Source organism: Sitophilus oryzae, unplaced genomic scaffold (assembly GCF_002938485.1).
Source record: "Sitophilus oryzae breed Bouriz unplaced genomic scaffold, Soryzae_2.0 scaffold_1396_pilon_pilon, whole genome shotgun sequence".
Classification (NCBI taxonomy): domain Eukaryota; kingdom Metazoa; phylum Arthropoda; class Insecta; order Coleoptera; family Curculionidae; genus Sitophilus; species Sitophilus oryzae.
In genome coordinates, this window is record NW_022146055.1 from 4700661 (window position 1) to 4726336 (window position 25676).

At 32.5% G+C, this 25676-nt stretch overlaps 1 protein-coding gene across 4 annotated transcripts in view; it reads right to left on the reverse strand.

The window, feature by feature from the left end:
• The window catches only part of LOC115875919 (protein boule-like), a 51491-nt gene that overhangs the window by 20403 nt on the left and 5412 nt on the right, over positions 1-25676 (reverse strand). For all 4 annotated transcript variants that reach the window (XM_030891505.1, XM_030891503.1, XM_030891506.1 and 1 more), the window contains exons 3-6: positions 23420-23586; positions 22051-22399; positions 18997-19103; positions 9127-9444 (exon numbers count right to left, since the gene is read on the reverse strand). In XM_030891505.1, coding sequence (XP_030747365.1) covers positions 9127-9444; positions 18997-19103; positions 22051-22399; positions 23420-23586 — 941 coding nt within the window. The remainder of the gene's footprint in view (positions 1-9126; positions 9445-18996; positions 19104-22050; positions 22400-23419; positions 23587-25676) is intronic.

Sequence of the window (25676 nt, forward strand, 5' to 3'; positions counted from 1 at the left end):
CACATCAAAAATATTTAAAACAACGATCTGAAGCCAAATTACAACATTATCGTCAACTCAGGAATTTTACAAAACATGCTATAGTTAGAGAAAAAATTAGTTATTTTAAGAGTTTATCGGAAAAGACTGGTAAAGACTTCTGAAAAGATGCTAAACGACTTAAGTTAACATTTAAATCAAGTCCGGAAGTTCCTGAAAACTTAGCGGATGTAGATAAGCTTAATATTTTTTTTTCGAACTGTCAGAATTGCATTAATAGTACATCAAATAAAAAAATAGATTTTTATAGACAAAATAAGCATGAAAAAATAGGGGATAATGTACTAAATTTCAAACTAATAGATGAGGTATCGTTACATCAAATATTAAATTCTATTCGGTCTAATGCTGTCGGTGAACATGATTTATCAATTAAAGCACTAAAGCTGTGCATGCCTTACTGTGGTAAAGCGGTAATAAATATAATTAATACTTCTATTTTAGACAATGACTATCCCGAAATATGGAAAAAAGCTATTATAACACCTCTCTGTAAAATTTCCAAACCTTTAAATAACAACGATCTAAGACCCGTGAGTATTTTGCCAGCAATTTCTAAAATTATAGAAAAACATCTATATAATCAAATTGTTTCATTTGTAGATTCAAATAAACTAATAATACCTGAATGCCAATCTGGTTACCACTTGTTTACTGAAGCTGGTTAATGATATTAGAACAAATCAAGAAAATAAAAATATGACGTGTCTTAGCTTACTAGACTTTAGTAAAGCATTTGATACTCTAGACCATTCATTGCTCCTAGCAAAATTACAGTATTTTGGATTTTCAGACGGCTCTTTAGAATTGATAAAAAACCTTTTAAAAGATAGATCACATTGTGTTGTCATGAAACGGGGAAGTTTAAAACAAAAATCTAGTTATATTCCTATGATTTCTGGGGTTCCTCGGGAATCTATTCTAGGGCCACTTTTATTTTCGTTATATGTAGCTGATATGGATAAGAAATTACAGTTTTCTAAATTGCAGCAATATGCAGATGATTCTCAAATTTATTGCAAAATAGATACTAATAATTTGGCACAATTTCAGTTAAATTTTAACGACGATCTTAATAAAATTAAAAAATATGCTCTGGATCATAATTTGAAATTAAATGCCGGTAAATCTTGTGTTATAGTATTTGGTAGTGATAAAAACAAAATTACAAATACAGCTGGAAACATGAATATCCATATAGATAATGTTGCGATACCCATTGTTACAGAGACTAAAAATCTTGGAGTTTATTTTGATTCGAAGCTTTCATTTCAGGCACATATAACTACTAAATTAAAGGCTGCTTATATACGGTTGAAGAATTTTTCGTCTCTTAAGAAATATATACCATCAAAGACTAAGTATCAATTATGTGACACACTTATTTTATCTTTATTTGATTATGGCGATGTTGTTTATGGTACATCCATAAACGCTAGATTCTCTAGAAAAATCCAAATACTTCAAAATTCGTGTCTACGGTTTTCTTTTAACATTCCTTTTAGAGATCATATAACGCCACATCTTAAAAATTTATCTATTTTATCCATGACTAACAGACGACAATTTCATTTAATGACATTCATTTATCGAATTTTAACTACAGAGCAGCCTCCCTATTTGTTCTCATTGTTTCACTACGTTGACCATGATCATTCGACTAGACAAGTGCATTATTTTAAAATTCCTCAACACCGAACAGCTTACTTCCAAAAATCTTTCAGTTTCATGGCGCCACATTTGTGGAATAATATTTCTAATAACTTTAAATTTCAATCCTGTACAGATTATAAAAAACAAATTAAAAATCATTTACTAAATTCGTAAATATTATGATATGCCCGTCATTGGTTGCTGTTCCGGTTTTTACACTGTTTCATTATGCCTCTCTGCTTATCTCCGCTCATCCCTGATAAAATTATATTTTCACTTTTTTATATAATTTTAATTTTTTAATTCTGATTATTTTTATAATTTAATTTATTTCTATTTTGTATTTGGGGTCGCACCACTCTGGCACTTTGTGCCATTGTATCGGTTTTTTAATCGCGGCGCGATCCCTTTAGACACACATTTATTAATACTAATATTATTCTGTAAAACTTAATGGGGTCTAATAAAGAAATTTGAATTTGAATTTGAATTGCCCAAGAAATGTAAACAGATGGGTATACAGACCACTTCGTTTCGATGTAAAAAACAAGCAACGTTATTTGGGTAACTGCGATACATCATTGCATTCAGGAGGTCCATAAGCCTTTAAAAAGAAAATAAAAAGCCAGGCCCGTATGTAAAAAATTAAAGTGATAATGGTTTCAGAAAAACGAAAGTTAGTGATTTTTTATGGCACCAAAGGATGAAGCTCAAAAAGTTTCTTTGAGAATGTGTTTATAGATGTTTTTGAATATCAAAATACTCGTAAAAAATAAAAATTTCAGTATTTCCGTCATATTTCCCCCCCCCAAATGACAAAGATAAATTCAATTATTTTTATTGATTACTATTATTGGGCGCACTAAAAGGCCACTTTGCCCCAATTTAAGCTACCCTGTATCTGTTACTGTTTCCTAGATCCTAATGGTGAGAGTAGAATTTGAAACACTCTATATATGTAATAGCCAATTAAGGATATACTTTTTACTTATAAATTATATTATTATTACTCACTGAATAAGTGATAAGTCAATATGAGTGAAAGGACAACAGGAAAAGGATATCAGGATAGGATGCGCAGGTTGTAACTCTTTGTGTTAAAAAAATATATTAATATGGGTAAGTCATGTTTGTTTTCCAACAATTTAAATTATTAAATGTTAGGATTCATTCAGAACGTCGCAATTAGTGGAATAAATTAGCGGTTTCAATTATACTTTATACTATTTAGTTTACGATCATTCACAATGTCTAAAAAAACACAATTAAAATTAATAGAATATCTTAGCAACAGCACAGATTAGGTATACTATATGTATACAGATAAAAATCTTGTCCCTAATTCGAGGTACGAAAATTGTTTTTTATGACGATGTGCAAACGAGTAAAATTTCCTGTGCGCAAAAATAAACTCGAATAACAATAAACAGCGTAATAGAGAGATATCGCTAAACCGAATAGCGTGCATGGACGTTAATAAGGCCAGGTGTTATTTCCTTTACGTGAGGTGGTATTAACTCTCCTCATTTATAGTTATCGGATCGGAAAGAATTCTGTTCGCGTCGCGTCCGCTATTTAAACTTAACCTAATTTTGAATTTAAAACTTTGAAATTGTTTTGTTTACTAGGTATTTTAAAACTAAAGGGCTAAAGTGCTTATTTCCAGTGCTTCATTGTTCAACGTCTGCCAGTGGGTTTAGGGCAACAAGTAACAAATTCTCTTAGAAGGGCTAAGTCGTCATCTGCTGTAAACCTAAGCCTCTTTATAAGTTCTTTAATATCGGAAGAGGTGGAATCCATATTTTGGGATATATTTATTTAATTAAAGCTAATCCCAGCTACTTAAATATCAAATTACCTAATAAAACTAAAGTAATAATTCAAAACAATTCAAACATAATTTAAAATAAAAGATCTCGCCGCTCGCCGGCCGGCCCCGGTTGTGAAATGTAGCCGCATATGCCCATTTAAGCAATGTTTAAACCTTATTTAGAAATAGCCCTTGGTGTAATTGATCCACAAATTACGTCAGGCGGTAACGTTATTAGCGGGTGTTGCGTTAAAAATTGACTCGCGAATATCGTAACCATGATAAGGTACGCGTAAATACTGCATGACGCTATTCGGTTTTCCGATATCTCTCTAATAACTGTGCCGGTCAGGCGCTGTGCACAATTTTAGAGGCCATAAGTGGGCGTGCTATGTGCGCAAACTAGTAACCTAACTAGTGCCCGATTCCGAAAATTGGAACCACGAAAAACTATAAAGAAAAAACAAAGTTCATAATCTGTATGATCTGTGGCAACAACTTGCGGTAGTCAGTTCTATCCATAGAGAAAGCGTAATATTTAGATTATAAAACAATCAACTTTTGATTTCTAACCACAAAAATTTCTCTTGGCGGATGATAATCAAAAGCCAAAATGACATTCTTCACAAATTTTGAAGTATAATTAGTGGAAAAGTCAAAAGTTTAACTTTTCCTACTAATTGAAAAAGACTACCACTAATTTTGACGTTTTGCATGCTTACTTTGAAAAAATAGGAAGAAACTTCTACGCTAACTGAAACCACTAATTTATTCCACTAATTGCGAGGTTCTGAATGAAGCTTTAGTCCGTTATGTTCTAATAGACCAAATAATATTAACTAAAATTAAATATCTTCGAATTAATTAGAATTTAAATTTAATTTAAAAATAAGAACTTCAGATAAACAATTAATGTATATTAACAAATTAATATCTTATTTATTTCATATATCACATAGAAACTTCGTATTTTAGAATGCGTATAAGACACCTTGTTTTGCAATATAAGAAACCAACTATTGGATGAATAGAACAGTCGCATAAGATAAAAAAAAGTATGATAGTTAACTAAGGTACAAACTTGTATACACCTATATTAGAATATTATATTATATTTATACAACATAGTCGTAATCATGAATAGTTTATACAACATAGTCGTAATCATAATCGCAATTTTAGTCACAATCATAAATGAAGGGTCCAGGGGAAAACATGATAAGCACCATTTTTTTAATTTTTAGGGTTTACCACATTATAATAGTTCTAATTGGTCCCTACAAAATGCATAAACTCTGCAGAGTTGTTAAATCCTTTAATATATGCCTAGTCAAAATATACATACAGGGAAAGAACCTGATAACAACCAGCCGTCCAGGGAAATAACTTGATAACTCCATTTAATTGCACCGTCATACATAGGCATAAATGTTTTAATAAGATGATTTCTAAACTTGTACCAACTTTGGATCAGGACAAGGATACATAAACGGGAGGGGTAATGGGAGTAATTACTCCTCCCAGAAAGAAATTTATAAATAAGATAAAATGTTGTATAAATAGAATTGCCATAAAAGAAATTAATAAAGCCAATTAAAATAGATCAATCAGCCCAATCCAAGTTTAGATTTTTCCGCAGTCACAATATATTTCGGCAAAAATTTAATATAAATCTAGTACCCTATTTAAATATTACCCACAACCCTTCCAGACTAAATCTCTAGATGCGCTACTGAATCAGGATGATTATAAAAACAAACTGCGGAGATTCTTAAGGACGGTCCACACTTGCTATATAACACTGCTATATAGCAAAGTTATATAACATGTTACATATTTTTTAGTCATATTTAGCAAATTTCGATGCTATATAAATGAGGGTCCACATTTAGTAACATGTTATATAACATTGCTATTTAACAAGCTACATATAACATGTTAAAAAACCGTGAGCCATATAGTTTCCATGAATTTTTTTTTCGTAATCAATTAAGGTGCAAATTTGCGATATCTGTTATAGGGCCGATCGGTAACTATGACAACAATAATTAACACATTTTTACTATATACAAATACGTATCGAGAGCTGTCCTAACTTACCGATACCGACGATTGTCGTTGCCGTGTACAGAATAGCGCCCCTGGACGCATTGTTTCATGTTACAATAGCAGTGTTGTACAACATCTTTTGATTTTTACCGACTACAAATGGATAACATCTAGCAAGTTATATAGCAGCGAAATTTGCTAAATATGACTAAAAACATGTAACATGTTATATAACTTTGCTATATAGCAGTGTTATATAGCAAGTGTGGACCGTCCTTAACTGGCTAGATGTTATCCATTTGTAGTCGGTAAAGATCAAAAGATGTTGTGCAACACTGCTATTGTAACATGAAACAACGCGTCCACATTTGCTAAATTTCTAGTTTAGCCGCTCATATTTTCAGGGACGTGCGCGACAGAATCTTAGTGTGATGAGCTGATATTGGTTTGTTTATTTACTGGTCAATAATACTGTATGATCGAAAAAAAACTGCGTCCAGTCGGCCTCCCGTCCAGTTGGCTGTTGGCTTGGACATGACGATCGATGACATTCCCCATATAATTTTCCATATAAAATGACAGCGATCTTCATTTCATAGTATGTATTTGGAAAGAGAAAAAGTTGAGAAAAAATGCGTTATCTAATAGGCCAGTTCCAGAGGGAACAAAAGAAATGCAAATGAGGTACTGCATGGTTTAGATCAAGTGGATAATTCAAAATGGTTTGCTTTTAAGTTATTAATGTTTTTAAAAGACAGAAACACACCACGAGAAACAGCCGAGGCAAGTATTGAAAAGATAAGCTAATTGAGTTCAACTGTATCTAGATCTTGCTGGTAGGCTATGGTGGACTCAAAACCGCCTTTTTTCTCGACTTTCTTTCTCTTTGTTCAAAAATAATTACGCACGCCGCTGCTGCGAGCTGAACCTCTTTCTCGCCAAAACGATTCATGATTACAAAAATTATAATGTGGACGGCTCCCGGTATTTTAACATGTGATATGTAGCTTGTTTTGTTAATCGATGTACTTAAACAGCCGTTAAACGGTAGCCTACTAAAATGCCGTTAATAGATATTGTGACGTCGTTCATGTCGGCGGAAAGTAATGCCTAGCCATAAGCATATTGCAAGAGTACCTGTGGCTCCGTGGTTGAGGCTATCGGTTCGTGAGCGCATGGTCCGGAGTTCAAATCTCACGCTGATCAAGACTTTTTTATATTTTTTTTTGCTTATAGCGTGATCTTATTGCATTGGTTTCACTCTTTTTGGTTGGATTGGTTTAGTTATTTGGCGGGTTGGTTAGCGTGATTATTTGGAGGGTGATAATTCATTGGTTGGTTGGTTTTTACTAATTTATATTTGTTTTTTAAATTTTTTTATCAGTGTCGAGGTTAGTTGCGTTGGTTAAGTTGGTTATTTGGTAGGGTGGATAGTGTTGGTTAGTCCTTATAAAATTCCTATATTTCATAAAGCCGTCAAGTGCGTCAAATCAACGACGTCATACCTATTAACGGCATTTTAGTAAGCTACCGTTTAACGGCAGTTTAAGTACAGCCTTTTTTAATAGCAATAATAATAATTTTTAATAGCTATTTAATAAATAGCAATGTTATATAACATGTTACTAAATGTGGACCCTCCTTTATTAGATAATGTATTTTAATCGGTAAATGAATTTTAAATTTTTAGGTGTAATTTAAGTACTTTTTCTTTTGTTAAGTTGTTGAGTAATTCTTTTTTGTTTCAAGTTGAGTTCGGTCTGAAGCACGGCCAGTATTTTAATTAATGCATTTAACAGACGCGAGTTGTTTTAGGCGTTTTGTGCAGCTATTAGAGTTTTGATTTTTGTCATTATGTCAAACAGTGGACTTTTTGAAGACTCTGGCCAAATTAATATACCTGTGTCTAAATATAACCGTAGGTTTCCTAAAGTACCCTTGAAGATCTACACTGCCTCATATCTGAGTGTATTTTGAAAACATTTTTTAGTTTGTTAGGCGTTCACAGTTTCATTAAAAACATTTATTAGTAAACCTACAAAACATAATCATTACAAGTATAGTATAGTCTGTCCAACGACAAGATTCTTGACATATGTGTATGACTTGATATATGTGTCTGTTATTTTATTTTCAAAGTAGTTTATTTTATTTTATAAAGAAATACGTTGGTACAATTGGAACGCATAGCAGAAAATTAATATATTTAAAATTTGAGTGACAAGTGATTACTTAAAAATATTATGAAAAAAAAACTGTAAAAAATTGAAAAAATCTAATCGAGTTATTTTATTAAAAACAATTACAGTGTGTGTTAATACAAAATAAGTAAGGGTGTATTTTAAAAAAACACCACATACAGTACATCTGCTGAATCTGTGTCTATGAAAGGAATGCGGACAAAAAACATTTAAATAAACAGCAATATATTTTATACGTCGATTTGATTCATTTCCGCCCACTCATTTTATTGGCAACTTGCAAATTTGTCGAATTTTTATTGATGGGACGCGTCGTCTATTTTTTTACGAAAAACATCGAGAGAATATCGTTTCCCCTCTCACGGATACCCCGTAGCTACAGAACGGACAGACGTACTGTACCAAAAAAAGATATCCTGCTTTCAAGCTGCGTTTCAAGCTCAAGCAACTTCCTGCATTTATTGTTACATTTATCAATATAATTATTCAATATGATTATTATTTATCTATCGTGTGCTCCTATTTTACAGCTACTCCAGTTTTTGCTATCATATACAAGATAGTGTACAAACTTTATTCGTGGCTAATACACTCTCTGGCCATAATCTCTGGGCATCGAATGTTAACTGTAAACTATGGTCTGGGTCAACACTTAATTTCACCTTTGAGTTTTCCTCCACTTAATTGTAAAAAACACGAAACACGTAATAACATAGTCCAAAATGCAAAATGCAAAACATTTATCATTTCTATTTGACATAATTTGACACAAAATTATAATCTATAATTAGGCAAGAGTTTGACAACTGTGATTACGAAAAAAATCGAAGATCGCATGCGCGATGCGCGGGGTCAATTTTAGGGTTAGAGGACATTATTTATTTATTTTTTCCATTTTCATGTTTAATAATTATTATGATAATTTTCGTGTTTGAAAAACCTGGGTAATAAAATTTAAACAAAAATATACTTCTAAAATTAGGTTTTTAATATTAGGTTATTGTTCAAATGTATTTTCATTCAAAGTTATGATTACGACTATGCTGTATAAACGCATATTAAAATTGTGATTGTGCTTATGACTAAAATTACAATTATTATTATACTTATTAATTTTTATTCCAAAATGAAACCCTTTATTTTTAAACTGAATTTGACTGGTCTATCCAAAGTGGATTGGGAGGGAGAAAGATCAATATTAGCACCGACATTAATTTATTCAAACATGCACTGTCTTAATGTCGCTGTCAATATTTTAACGTGGTGTTTAAATATGCTACTACCGATTACTTAATCGAATAATTCTAATTTCACAATTCATAACCGACATGCAGAATCACAAATACCTTTAACTACGTGGCAAATCAAACTAACCTCGTTCATTCCGTACGGCATCCCCATGGAGCCGAAGTGAGCAATGGTTGCGTGGCCCATGGGATCAAAAGCCCCATCGGCGGTGGCGTAGAGCGGACCCCCTGCTCCAGTCGGATCCATCGCAGCCGGATGGAACAGCGGGTGAGGCGGGGCTGGTCCGTATAATATGGTCGCTTCTTGAGGAGCGGGGCCCGGAGCGTAGCAGGGGCCCCGAGGGGGCGAAGCGCCACCCCCCGATGGTGTGCCGGCGTTGGCAAAATGGGCGGGTATGCCGTTCGATGGCGTAGGGCCGGCTCCCACTCCGTACGGATAATCATACTGAAATTAAATGTTTCTACATAGGTACTGGAGAATTTTTATAGAGTAACCGTCAAAAAGTTCACAACAATTGAGATTTTTTTATTACTTTATAACTGTGTTATCAAAATTAACAAATGTTGAATCAATACCGCATGCCCAATAAGATTAAAAATATTTAATTGTCATCAGCCTGAAGGAAAATTAATCTTTACATATGTATCAAGATTAATGACAAGATTTCAAAAAAAAATATCACAGAAGTTGATTAGAATTCGATTTTAAGATATTAAGATTTAACTCAAACCAGATATCAATTTTTGGACAATTTTTTCTGAAAAATTACAGCAAATTTGATACCTGTTAAATAAAAATCTGTTTCTGGTTTGAGATTTTCTTTTTTTCGTTTGAGAGTTCTGGTTTGAGATTTACACTCTAAACTTTTTTATAAGATATGTACACATTTAACTTTTTTTCAATACACAAGGTGATTCAATCACATTTTCAAGCGGATTTGCCATAATTTTCTATTCCAAAAATATATTAATGACATATTTTATATAGTGATTTTTGAAATATATAAACTGTTCGGCCATCGTTCAACGTTACGTCATGATTATTTTGTCAAATATGAGTTTGAGGGCTTGTCCGAAATCAGTTCATATTGTTTAGGAAATTTTCTGTACGTTTCTATCTTACTGATTGAGCGAGTTCCCTTTTTTTTGGAATTTATTTTATTTTGAACTCATCAGTTACGATCCCCTTAGCTCCAATCCTTTGGACTATTGAAATTCCTATTTCTAAAGCATCAGCAACTCGCTATATTATTTAGTGATAGGATAACTCGAGCGAAATTCGCTCGAGTACCCGATTATGACCGAGCGATGCAAGTGACGAGTTACGAGCGACGAACGCAAGCGATCCTAGAATGAAATAAATTGAAATCCGATGTTAATGTGACATACTCGATAAAAAGCCGAACAAATTTTCTACATACATTGCAAGTAGCAAATTTATACGACGTTATCCGTTGCGTATTTGAATGACAAAATTTTACGACCTACATCGACATGCTTTGAAATAAACTAAATCAAGCGAATCGCTCGTCGCTTGCTACTTGCCATTCATAACCGAAATGATTTTCATAACCAACTTACTGCTTGGCGTTACGAGTACAACAAGCGACGGGCGAAAACCCGTATTTTTAAATACGAGCGATATTTCGCTCGAGCGATCGCTCGATTATTGAAATCGCTTGAAGCTCGAGTACTCGATTATTGAAATTAATCGGTTTTTCCCATCACTAGTTTTTAATCTACATATCATTTCATCATTATCAAGCCGAGCGAGTTTTCTACATAGATTGCAGGTAGTAAATTTATACGACGTTATCCGTTGCGTATCTGAGGGACAAAATTTTACGACCTACATCAACAATGGTTTGAAATAAACTAAATCAAGCGATCCAGCGAATCGCTCGTCGCTTGCTACTTGCCATTCATCTCCGAAAGAATGTGTGCCCTGTGCACGCAACTAACTGCTTGGCGCTTGGCGTTAACGAGTACTTACAACAAGCCAGGACGAAAAACCGTATTTTTAAATAAGAGCGATATTTCGCTCGAGCGATCGCTCGGTTATTGCAATCGCTTGGAACTCGAGTACTCGATTATTGAAATTAATCGGCTTTTCCCAACACTAAATATTATTTAAAAACGCTATCAATTTGTATTTTACATAGGAATATTACACATTTGCATTGTACTTACTTCGTATAGGACGTCAAGAATGTTCTACCAGTGTCTCTTTCTCGAGAAAAAATAATTTATAAGCCTAGCAATGAGCTCTTGTTCATTTTGTTTAAATCTTTGAGGCATTTTTGCAATAAAAAAATCGAATTTTGTTTGACAGCAACACTCAATTTTTAATTTTGATATTGATCATGTCCGTCAATAAAATTATAACCCCAAATCAAATGACAATGACAATTACTAAAAAGAATATGCAGTCATTTACGAAATTCCGTAATGACGTCACCAATCTCTTTCAACTGGTTGTCAAGCGATTGAGAGAGTTCGACAATATATGACGTGACGTTGAGCTATGGCTGAACATTCTATATACTAATTTTTTTTGTTATTTAGCATGCTGAATTGATTCCGCATTAATTCATTTTCGACAAATTTAATATTTTTTTTTAATCATCATTCGTTGTGAAATTATTGGCAGTCACTGTAGTGAGAGAAAACACATACAGGCAAAAATGTTACACACAACATGCAAAAATAAAACAGATTTACCACTTTACTTATATGTACAACTGTTAGCACAGATATTGTATAATTATTTGCATCTATGTCTCTGTAATCTATACCTATATTGATCAATATATTACTAAACTGACCTATTTTTTATATTTAAAAATGAAGCAAACTTATCTCGTATAACGACAAAATAAAATTACTTATTACTAGTTCATGCCAAAGCGAAAAAAAATGAACATGGTTCTTTTAATGCAAATATTTTCTTAACAATTATTTTTAACGCAACCGCATTTCAATGACCTTAATATATTTTCTATTCTGCAATATTTATTATCACTAATAGTATAATTTTTTAAATCACAAATAAATTTATTTTTACAAAAAATATTAAATGTAAAGTTTATGTATCACATGTATTAAAAATACGTACATTAGAATATATAAATATAATACAGTAATCAATGACATGGACAATGAAGAGAAAGGTTTATACTTTTAAATAATCTAATAACTAAAACTAACCAAAGTATGTGAATACAAAAGTAGGTATAAACCTATTAAATAAAAATTTTAAAAAATTTTCCAATATTTAAATTCTTGTAGCAATAGCAAGGCAATAAATAAAAAAAAACCGCTACTAAATAAAAATAAAAAATATTTATATAACATATCTTAAATATTATAGGATGAATTTATACCCAACAAATATTAAAAACTCTTTAGAACTTCTGACTACAAAACCTAATATTTCATAAAACGTCAAATAAATGACATCCCATGTGAAGTTACCCAATAATATATTTAGTGTTATTTATATGTCTGTATTAGCAATCTGGAAATGGAAGTACATATACTTAGTTATACAGAAGCGACCCAAGCAATATTTTCGTGGACGAAATTTTAAGTGTATACCTATGTCATATTTTGAGCTTCATTCGGAACCTCGCAATTAGTGGAATAAATTAATGGTTTCAATTACACTTTATACTTTTTAGTTTACGATCATTTACAATATTTAAAAAAACACAATTTCTCTTGACGGAAGATAAAAGGCCGAAATGACATTTCTCGCAAAATTTGAAGTATAATTAGTGGGAAAGTTAAAAGTTTGATAACTTTTTCTACTAACTGAAAATGTCTACCACTAATTTTGACGTTCTGAATGCTTACATTGAAATTAAAGTAACAAACTTCTACGCTAATTGAAACTATTAATTTATTCCACTAATTGCGAGGTTCTGAATGAAGCTTTCATAATAATAAAATGCAGATTTTTTTCTGTGGCATTGTTTTCACGGTCAGAAAAAAACGGAGTACAAATTATATGCAAACAGCCAACACTTACTGTTGCTTCTGAAAAGATAAGGCATTTTATTCTATAAATTCATTTTTAATGTTGAAATATAAGTTTACTTCGGGTTTTTCCATTACTGATTCTGAAGCGTCCTAGAATTTTAAAGCGCCTGCGCAGGTGAAAGAATTACTGCATACTTATTTCTGCGCAGGCGTATCACACTTCTAGGATGGTTCCGAATCGGTAATAAAAAAAAACAAGTAACCTAATGAATGACGCAAGTATGCATCTATGATAACGAGAAGTAAATGTGTCACGTACAGGAAAATTGGTTTGAGATATAATAGCTTAAGTTTTTTTTTCATGTTAGCTATATTAATCATTTTTTGAGAACAATAACGTCTGAAGTATAAATATAGTATACGATATTCGTATACAAAAGTTGAGGCATAGATGCAGAAGATACTTTTAGATGCTTCACATGGGTTACTTCAGTTACTAACGTGTACCTAGTTACCACAAACCTTTCTAGTTTAATGCATATAAGTCGATTAACTTAACGAAACTCACAGAGAACTGTGTTATAAAAGTTGGAACCGTATCCTATGAATTTAAATTAATATAAATTCACCTTAATATACCGTGCGACCATAAAAAAAATGTCGTCCAGTTGGCTTGGAAATGACGATCGGCGATATTTCCCATATAATTTTACATACAAAATGACAGCGATCTTCATTTCCAATCCATCCCGACGCCGTTTTTTTTTGTCGTATGATCCAAAACATATAATCAAAATAATTGGTTGAAACAAAAACTCGTGCGTCGCTAAAGGCAGGCTAATTTATATAAAATGGTAAAGCCGAACCTCAATACTGGAGCTGGGGCGCCGCGCCAGCGTCCAACAGCACGTAGGCTTGAGGCGGCGGGGGATACAAACCCGCAACGGCGCACTCCAAAGGGCCCCCGAGGGCCTGAGCGGACTGTTGTGCAAGGACAAAGACAATACATACAATACTCTAACTATAGGGGCAGCTCTTATAAGGTGTCTACTAAGTATTACAACTAATAATGGGAACTATCGAATAAAAGCTATCAAAACGCTCATTCGCATTATTTGATAATGCGTGAGAAGAGTGGGTCCCACGGGACCCTAATGTTGCCACCTGCTTAAATAAAAGAATGTTTTTATTTGAATAAAAACATCCAATAGTTGGAATCACTTATTTATTTAGTAATCATTCGATAGTCTATTTCATTCAATATCCATCCCATCGCTAATTATAACCCGCGAATCAAGGACTTAACGTATAGCAAAATCTGGCTGACCACGGCCCTGCTGCAAGTGTGGCTGATAAAACCCTAAAACCTTCATATATTAAACTTTTCTAAAAACCCTATACGTACTGGATAAAGTAGTCGTGAACAATCTATACAGACCAAAGACTGCCGTTTAAATTATAGGTCTCGGAAAACTGTAAAAGCTGTTTTTTCTATATATCAATTCCCACTATACGTTCCACATTCGCTACTTCCCGTTTACATAAAATATTATACCATATAAATGACTAGGACAATGCACACTATACATTCTGTTTTGGTGCCATTTCCATGGTTACGTTTTATAGTGTGAATACAATCAAATTATATAATCTAGAGCTATAGTCTATAAAATAAATAACTTTGAATTTTGACCGTTATTTTTTACCAACATGGCAAATATAAAATCCCTCTGTCAAAAAAGTTACTGATATTCTTTAAATTGAGTGCCTGAACGGATCAGATAGGTAACTCTTTTTACTTTCGTGAAATAGAAAAGGAAAATAATAAAACAAGTGACAGTTCTCTTCTTACAAAAATCAACACGAAATGTCATAATTGTCAAAAGTAAAATGTCATCAGCTTTTGACATTTCTAAATATCAGACCAATGCCGTCTCTAAGAGAACAGCCTCGGAGTGAGATTTATGACGTCACACTAGTAGATACTACGGATTAAAAAATATGTTGTACAATTTTTGCTGCATTTGCTGCATTTGTATGGTTCATAGTTTATTTGCCAAAGTATTTATTACTATAAATAAGTATATATCGTGGGCGTACAGCGAAAATCCACTAAGTCACATTTTTGGTTGAATTGGATTAAACACACCACTATGTCCAGTTTTTCACGGTCTTTATATTATATTATATTATAAGGATGCCGAAATTGGACTTAATGGGTTTTTCATGTTAAAGACCGTGAAAAACTGAACATAGTGGTGTGTTTAATCCAATTCAACCAAAAATGTGACTTAGTGGATTTTCGCTGTACGCCCACGATATATTCTATTTATTAACTGTATATTATGTATAGGGCAATTCCATGATTACTCACGGGACATTTAGAATAACAACAAAATTTTAAGAAAGTGTATTTTGTCCTTCATATGGGCTAGGTAAAGTTTTAGGTTATTATTTTCACAGACAATGATTTAAATTACTGTTGTGAAACAGAACAAGATATTGAAATTTATAGTGATTAAAACATTAATAAAAATCTATGATTACTCACGGGACATCAAAAAATTTGGATCTTTAAAATTTTGTTTTTAATAGCTTTTTTCTCTGAACCTATACAAAATAAAATACATTAAGTGGAATTAGGAACTTTCATGTGCTGAACTTAAAATTAATTTGTTATAGCTGTATTACAAGATACAGATATATTTGGGATATAAATAATTTGTTGATTACTCACGGGACACTACGATTTTAATATAAATTTTTATTTAGATTCAAAAAAATAACATAATATTTGATAACTAAATAGAATAACATTGAACAATATTTGAGTGCTTGGAATTAAACACCTTTCTAACCTCAATTTGATAATTACTAAAATTCCTAAAACTATGAAAACTTGTTGTATTTGGTACTCTTTTAACTAGATTCCATTTTTCATCTAATTTAATTTTAGCTGCTTCAATTTCATCGGAATTTATTAGGATTATATTAATTTTCAATTCTATTAATTTATAATTTTTAATTTTCAATTATATTAATTTTCAATTTTTAATTTTTTAATTCTCGGCATATTTTTTAAGATACGCTTGCCTTAAATTTTTGTCCGCATTAATTTTGTCTCGATACTTGTTAACGCGACTCCTAACTCGTGCCTGCCTGTCATGATTCTTAATTTTTGCCATCCTTAAATAAAAAGAACCTATGACCGTTATTTTGTATTGATGTTTTCAACAATTATTTAAAAAAAAAAGACGATATTAAGTAATAAGAAATATAACTGGCGATAAGTCTTGTAATGTTAGTAAAATTATGTTTTTTGATATATTTGGTAAAATAATAAACGCATTTCTTTAAAAAAGCATGTTAACAGCAAAATGTTATGCTGTAACTTTTAACTGATTACTCATGGGACAGTTTAAACAAATTAAAAAAAAAAATATTTCCAAGAATCTTAAAAAACTAAGTTATATTGACAATACATGTTAGTCAATATACTATAAGTTTGATTCCCTTTATACGGGTTTTCTATAGAAATAACGATAAAAATTTAAAAACTTTTCTTTTTTGGTTACTCACGGGACAAAAAGTTGAGCTATATTTGTAATTAAATTAAATTAATTTTTACTTACATTTGGCACAAAAATACACCAGTACACAAACGCTTGACAACAGTAAATGACGCGCACCAGGCCCAGAGCTAGCGTTCTTTTGTTTTTCCATAGCAACTCTTCATATAAAATGCAATTATTAAAGATTTTTTGCAAACTAGTTCTAATAATTTATCCCTAATTTTTTTCGCGAAATCTGGCTAACTTAGATAATATAAGATAATTTTTTAAGAAATTTGATTCTTTTTGAGGCGTATGATGAGAGTTTTTTCAGTAATTTAATCACTTAAAATATATAAGAAAATTAACGTCGTACATGGAATTGCCCTATATTTCATGTAAACTATATCATTTTTAAAATACAAACCAAAAATGCGAGGAATAATTATCTTTTTCATGTATTCTACAACATATTTATTAATCAGTAGTATCTAGCTAGCGTGACGTAATAAATCTCGCTCCGAGGCTGTTTTATTAAGGTGCGTATTCATTATCCGCACGAACGAACGAACGAATATTCGCTAGTGGTATGGACGGGGACCGTACGATAGAACCGCACGAGAAGACCGGAGGCATTTGTTGGCGAACGCCTTTGATGTACCGACTCGAAACGGATGGTCGAGCGAACGAACGGCCGCATGCGTTCGGTCCCCGTCTAAATATACCGCACTTTCATTCGTTCGTTCGTTCGGATAATGAATACGCACCTTTAGAGACGGCATTGCGTCAGCATGGCCGCAAGTTGCTAACCTAATAAAATTAACACTAGAAAAGCCCGCGGGAACTGTCAAATTCAAAGTTATTTGTTTCACAGACTATAGCAACATTTTCGAGAAAGTATTTTAAGACGTCTGGCTCTTTGATATATCTTTTACTATGCTCTCTGGAACAGCATGCGGCCCGTCTGGCTGCCGATACCCGTTGCGTTCACTACTGCGCATCGGAAGAAGATTCTATATTTTTTATTAATTTACTCCTATAAATTCTAGTATTGAATATAAATCGAACATGTCTCCATAGCGCAGTGCGTAGAGTTTCCGACCACGAACCGATGATTCAGGGTTCGAATCCGGGTCAGGTCAAAAGACTTTTTTATTTTATTTTTGTTTATATTCTGATAGTAAAGTATTAAATAATTCTGGTAATTAAAAAAACAAATATTTAATACTTTACTATCAGAATATAAACGAAAATAAAATAAAAAAGTATTTGCTCTGACCCGGATTCGAACTCTGAATCATCAGTTCGTGATCGGAAACTCTACGCACTGCGCTATGGAGACATGTTCGATTTATATTCAATACTAGAATTTAAAGGACTAATAAAAATATAGAATCTTCTTTCAATGCGCAGTAGGGAACGCAACGCTTACCGGCAGCCAGACGCATGCTATTCTAGAGAGCATAGTAAAAGATATATCAAAGAGCCAGACGTCTTAAAATACTTGTTTTTCCGACGTTGCTAGCTCTCGTACTAATACGGAACGGACATGGGACGGAAACGGAATGTATAGTAAGAATCAACCTTTATTTGGCATTCCCAGTAACCAAATGGACAACATATCCACTTTCAAAATGTTAATCAGCAGTTGAAATCTAAGCAAGCAGTTGAAAGTAGACACCTTATATCTGCATTATTAAAAGTGACAGACTACTCTTCTGGTCATATAAAAAAATTATCCTGTAAACTGTAAAAATAATAAATGCCTTTCAAGACATACCATATATTGAGAAATAGATATAATCTAGTTAATACTAATGTTGCCAGAAATAAATATTACCAAACACAATATATTTTAAAGAAAACATTTTTGCTATAAAGTAATCATAAGATTGAGCAAAAAGCTGCATCAAAGACGGCTGGGGAATGACAATCAATTATAATTTTGGCGAACTCTAAACGTCATTTACTAAAAAGTGACATAAAACTTCAAAAATTAAAACTAATTAGTGAAAGATAAAAAAAGGTTCCAGACACACGAAACTATTTTCAAAAAAATATTTTTTCCTCGAATTTTCAACTAGGCCATTTAAAACTCAATATAAAAATAAATTACAACCTTCTTAAAGAAGAGCAAGAGCCAAGTAAATGGCGTCTAGGGCTTGACCTCGCCAAAATCATCCATTGTCGTTCCCCAGCCGTCTTTGTCCCTTGTTTTTTTAGATCATTTTTTTTTATTATATCCGCATGTGCCTGGTGTAGATGAAAAAAAGTAGCTAAGGAAAATGATGCTAGTAAATGTTACTTAATATAATTAAAAACAAGTAACACTTATTCTAATAACTTCATAATTAATGACATTTTATTAATACAATTAGCAAATTAGTATATCATTAATATCAACATCTATGTTTTTAAGGTGATATAATAACTAATAAGAGGAAATAACTTAGTTAATAACTTACCGGAACCACTGAGTACTGTTGGGGCATATAAATGGTCTGAGGAAACATCATTGAAGCATATGGAGCAGTCTGAGGTGGACCAGTCTGTGTGGGATATACAGGAGGAGCTACAAACAAAAAATCATTCAATAAAAATCGAAAGTTTATTGTTTTATGCCAAATATTTGGCTTTCTCTATGGATACAACTGACTGGGGTAGCTGTTGCTAGAATATTCTATTAATTTTAATTGTGTTTTTAGACATTGTGAATGATCATAAACTAAAAAGTATAAAGTGTAATTAAAACCACTAATTGCGAGGTTCTGAATGAAGCTTCATTCTGAACCTCGAAATCAGTGGAATAAATTAGTAGTTTCAATTAGCCGTAGAAGTTTGTTCACCTAATTTCAATAAAAGCATTCAGACCGTCATAAATAGTGGTAGTAATTTTCAATTATTGGAAAAAGTTACAAACTTTTGACTTTTCCACTAATTATACTTCAAAATTTGTGAGGAATGTCATTTTGGCCTTTGATTATCACCCGTCAAGAAAAATTTTGGTTAGAAATCAAAAGTTTATTGTTTTATATGCTAAATATTATGCGTTCTCTATGGATACATCAGACTACCGCAAGCTGTTGCTAGGAAGTTTTATTAATTTTAATTGTGTTTTTAGACATTGTGAATGATTGTAAACTAAAAAGTATAAAGTTTAATTGAAACCACTAATTTATTCCACTAACTGGGAGGGTCTGAATGAAGCTTAAAAAGTATAAAATATAATTGAAACCACTAATTGCGAGGTTATGAATGAACCTTAAGAATTTAGTTGTTTTAGCTTTAGTTTAAAATTACGTCAACCAGCGTTCTGAAAAATTATAAATATCTGCGATATTGATTTTGTATTTGGTTACTGTTATTATGTGTTTTTCAAAGTTAAATGGAGGAAAAATTGACGGCAAACTAAGTGTATACCCATAAAGTTGTATTAGTCACCAACTTTTAAAGTATAAAATTCAGTAAGTGATTATAAATTACTGAAATTATTAATAAAATATTTATGTGGGGTTTTATTTATTTCTGTGCAATATTAAAACTTGTTATTTGTACATAAGTATTGAGAAATATAATAATAAATGCAGAAAGTTTCTTGAAGTTTGAAAGCGAGAAATAGTTCTTTTTTTATAGATAACTTAAATAAAAACAAAATTAATTAAAAGTTATTACCTTTTAATACATACTTTAATGGAGTCAGTATTCTGTATTACGGGCCCTAACAACTATATGTTGGGACAAGGTCTTGTTTGCAATAAAAAATAGTAATTTGTTAAAACGGCTCAATTTATTTTGTTTACTGTTCTAAATTCAAACATTACAATATGATCTAGACAATTTTACTATATTTTTATAACTTTGCAAACAAATCACTTTTGATAATAACTTATTTTGCCAAAATCATGCCAAATTTGCTGACAACTATATATTGGGACAGCACAACAAGAAATTTGTTTAATACGGAGTTACATCACCTTTCGCCTTAACAACTGCCTGAACTCTTAATGGCATTGTATTTACCAAAGATTGGCACATTTGAGGAGAAAAATTATCCCAAATTTCCTGTAGTTTTGCCCGCAAATCAAAAATTGTTCGTTGAGAGTGGTTTCTTAAATATAACTTCATTTTATGCCACACAGTTTCTATCACATTGAGGTCCGGACTACTTGCAGGATGGGATAGAACTTTTATATTATTATTACCGAACCAATTTTTAGTTGATTTTGCTGAATGGCACGATGCTCCATCTTGTTGGAAAATATAGTCTTCGTTTGGAAACAAATCTTGAGCACTAGGCAAAAGTGAGGTCTCAAGTATATGTTGATATCTTTGGGCGTTAACAGTGCCATCTATAAAATTTAATTTGCCCAAACCTCTTGCTGACATGCAACCCCAAACCATAATCCCCTTAGGAAATTTAACAACCCTCTTTAAGCAATCTTTATGAGAGGCTTCTGCTTTATTTCGTATTTTTCGTTTTCGATGATCTCCAACGCAAACATCAAATTTAGACTCATCTGTAAATATGACCTTATTCCAGTTATTTTGTGTCCACGATAATTTAGATTTTGCCCAATTGTAGCGATTTTTCTTTTGAATTTCTGTCAGTAGCGGTTATTCTTTGGCCTAAATAAGAATTTGAATCAATAATCTTCAGGTAATTGATTATCCACACAAAATAAAGTTTGCCTTGTAAAACCCCAGACCGCATTTGTGGATATATTTTCGGCAACATTCTCTTGATATATTTAAACCAGTTACAGTATTCCATTTAACTGTCACTTCGCGAAGAGTACTTCTTCTCGCAGACTGGCAAATTTTTACTAAATTTCGTAAATCTCTTTGAGATACAACTTTTGGCCTTCTCGAACTTTTACCTCTAACGTCTACATTGGCAGATGCGCCGTATTTTTTTATTATATTAAAGACCGTGGTTTTTGGAATACTTAGATCATCAGAAATTTTTCGAATTGTTTTTCCCGTACTTACTATTGACGAATGATAATTTCGTGTAGTTTTTGATTTGTAGCTTTTCCACGGACCATTACTTTGAATTAAATAATTAACAAAATTGAAAATTAAAAAAATTAAAATTACTTACAGTAAATCTCACTACTCAAAGTATCGAGTCACTTACAAGCTGTCAATGCTGAAGTAAACAGTTTGCGACATTTGTGACGTTTACAGCAAAGCCGCCTATGATGATATTAATTATTTAAAAATACTTGTTCCAACATTTAGTTGTCAGCAAATTTGTCCTTTTATGAACAAAATCCTCTACTGTAAATATGGATTGATTTACAAATTCATAAAAATATTGTCAAGTTGTTTAGGATATATGGCTATGTTTATATTTAAAAAATTAAACATATATTTTTCAGTCATTTTGAAAAACCAGGGCAATAATTCCAAAATATTACCTTGTCCCAACATATAGTTGTTAGGGCTCGTATTTTTAAAAGTTATATTTTGTAATTCTGACATATGCCTATTTATCTTAAAAACAAAATACACAATACCTTGGTACACAGTTGCTTGTTGAGTCGGCTGATCTTGGTTAGCTTGAGAGACTTGCACGGGCGCTTGTGCAGAACTGACCATAGATGGCACTGGTGGTGCGTAATAAGCGGTCGCACCGGCGTAGAAGGGCGGGGCCGCCCCAAAAAAGATCGGCGGCATAGGAGGTTGCATAGCGGCTTGATGGGACGGTGGTGCCGGCGATCTTCCGTCATTCGGTATATGAGTATCGTACGGTTGTCCTGTGCTCGGACGTCCAAATGGTTGCTTCTTTATAGCGGGAGCTATATTTAAACGTCGTTCCCGCAACATTATGTTATCTGCGTTACGGAGAGGGCGGCGAGCATCATCCTTGTATAAAATTAAATATTGTATGACTGAGAAAACTTTTATAAGAGTGATCGAAAAAAGGCGTCTATTAAAAAGAAGAAGAAAATACACACGTTCACATTTTACACATTAAAACAACACTGTTTGTGTTGTTTTAATGTGTAAAATGTGAACGTGTGACTTTAATTATATTTGTCTGATGATGCTCATATGAGCGAAATACGTGTCACTATTTAACTTAATATAAACGTTGAGACCGAGATTTTGTGAGTCTTTTTTCTTCTTCTTTTTAATTTAATCCAGGTCTCTTGAGAAGAACAGACGCTTTCTTTAAAAAAGGCGTCTAGTTGGCTTGAAAAAGAATGATCTATGACATTCTCCCTATCATTTGACATTTAATATTGTGCTTTCATTTTCAAGCCTATTCTGATGACGGTTTTTCATTAGAAGATGCCCAAATCGTATTTTTAGTCATATCTAATTTTTTTCAAATGGAACAAGTGGCTCATTAGCATATTTGGAAAAAGCATTTTTTACAAATAATTTGGTACCACACACTTGGTTTTTCGAGTCATGTTGTCGTTATAAACTGGATGTTACAATTTCAAGTAAACCATATGCGAAAATATCAGAAGTTCACATATGATATGTCATTCTATTCAGAGTGTCATTTTCTACCGAATAATAAAGAAATACCGAGAGTGCCATTTAAAAATCAAACGTTAAAGTCATTTCCGGTGAAACAGTAAGTGACCAAAAACAATTGAATACATTAATCAATCCTAATTTATGTCATATACTAACATACTAAATCTCGTTTTTTTTATCTGAAAAAAAGTTTTAGGCGTGAGTCACTTTTGAGACGCACTCGGTATATTCTAAATATATATTCCAACTAGTAAACGCATCAATTATGAAACTGATTTAGAGTTAACTAAATATGACTTTATTTCTGCATTTATTTACTATTAACTTTTTAGTTGAATGACAAATTTTTTTTAATAAACTTCTGATTATTTGCTTAAAAATAAAATATATTACCTCACTCTCAAATGTAATAAATCCATATCCTTTTGAAACACCAGCACGATCTTGTATTATTTTAGCCGCTTTAACAGTGCCAAACTCTGAGAAGAGTTGCATTAATTCTGTCTCAGTTGTATTGGCGGATATGCCACCTACAAATATACGGTTGGGTACCAGTGTCCCTGGAACAAAAAATAAATTATATTTAATTATATAAATGCGGAAATGCAGTAAATCCATACAAAGTCATAACTTTTGAAAACTAAAAAAGCTATCCAGATGCTGTTTTTCCTGATCTTTTAAGCTTTTATTCCTCCTTACTATCAGTTAAAATTATACATACCATTGCATTTAAATTTTTTGAAAAAAAAAAACGCAATGTTTGTTAAATTGTGAGATAGCGCCCCTTAGCGTCTACTGTCATAGGAGATTACGAAGCTATTATGTAAAGTACCCCTAATCCAGGCAAAATTTTGTAAAAAATTCATTTCCTTATTTGCCATAGCAGTTGCACACTCTAGTGGCCTTTCTACAAACAATATTTATTTATTACTGTTTATTTAATCAATTTGTTACAAAATGACCTTCAAGCGTCATCACCCATACTAGGGCTGTAACGGGCCCTGTTTTTTAACTTGACCGAGTATCGAGTACTCGGCTAAAGGTAATGGCCGAGTACCTAGTACTCGGCTGCCGAGTAGTGGAATTGTCGGGTTTTTAATAGTCTTAACAGTTATGCGACCTTTATCAATATATACTAATTATACTATACACCATAACATAATAATATTATATTTTATACATAATATAAATATAAATATATAATTTAACATTAAAGAAAGCCAGTTAAAATTCCCGGAATTCCCCGGCCTTAAACCAATGATCTTTTTTGTTTTGCCTATGATTGGCGAGCGGCTGGGATTCCCCGACTACCACCAACCAATGACCTGGTTTGTTTTACTTATGGAGATATTGTTTTATTCTGTGGTTTCCCATGCAAACTGATATTTCTAATGTGCTGGATTCTGAATTGATTCTTTTAAGGTGTGGTGGCGACGTTGATTTTGTTTTAAGCAAAACTTATATGTGTAACTAATTTAAAAGTGAAAAATAATTCAAACAATTAATAATACCCTTTAAAGTTAATTAACATGAGTGACAGTGCTGACCTCTTTTAGATTATAAGTATTAAATTATTATTTCACTGTGTTTGTGTTATTACTTATACTTATTATTACTTTGCTAAAATTCATTAATTAAAGTTAACTTTTTGTTTATTTTATTATTTGCCACTGTGAGTCTCATTTTTATCTGTTTTGGACATGCATAAATGGATTGTTTCTATTACTATACTTTACTCGGCCTACTCGGCCGAGTAAGGCCGAGCACCGAGTACATATTACTCGGTTAAAATTCTGGCCGAGCACCGAACTAGAGTAAACGCCACGAATGTTTGGGAGTGATTCATCGCTTGATGAAGTTAGAATCGACACGCGCGCTATCATTTTTACATTAAAAACGTAAATTTTTACCGCAGACGTAGGTTTTAAAAGCCCGGTCTAATCATCTGCCTGCGCTCCTCCTACTTATTCTAAAATATTAGCGTGACTGACAAAGACGATACTATATCGCGTTTCTTTGATTGATTCGTTTTTGTGCGTCAGTCCATTGGTGTGCTTGCAATGCGACCAGTGGGGCATTCCATTTTATATTTATAACTAAATATATGTTTTGACAAGACTTTGACAGTTAAAACAACAAATTACAACAGATTATATATTGATTATTATATGACTTGAAACACCACGGCACTGGAATTAAGTTTTATGTGACCTTGAATAGATTAGTTCACATGGTAGCGACTGATGAATCACTCCCAAACATTCGTGGCGTTTACTATACTCGGTACTCGGTGCAGCCCTAACCCATACCCAGAGATAAAACAACAAATTTTAGTATTACAGATCATGTGTGATCCAAACAGCACGAGAGAAAGAGGTTGAGTGCCTGGGTTGTCCACAAGGAACCTCATTGGAAAAGGCGTAAATTTTAAAAGCCGTTTTTATTAGCGATGGGAACTATCGAATGAATTAGACTATCGAATGGTTACTGAATGAATGATTTCAACTATCGAATGGTTTTATTTGAATAAAATCATTCATTCATTTGTATACTAAAGCATATGTGACAACCTCGCCGTGCGACTAAATGGTTATGGTTGCGCCACGACTATCGAACTTTTGATAAATGAAATTTAGTATTCGTTTGATTT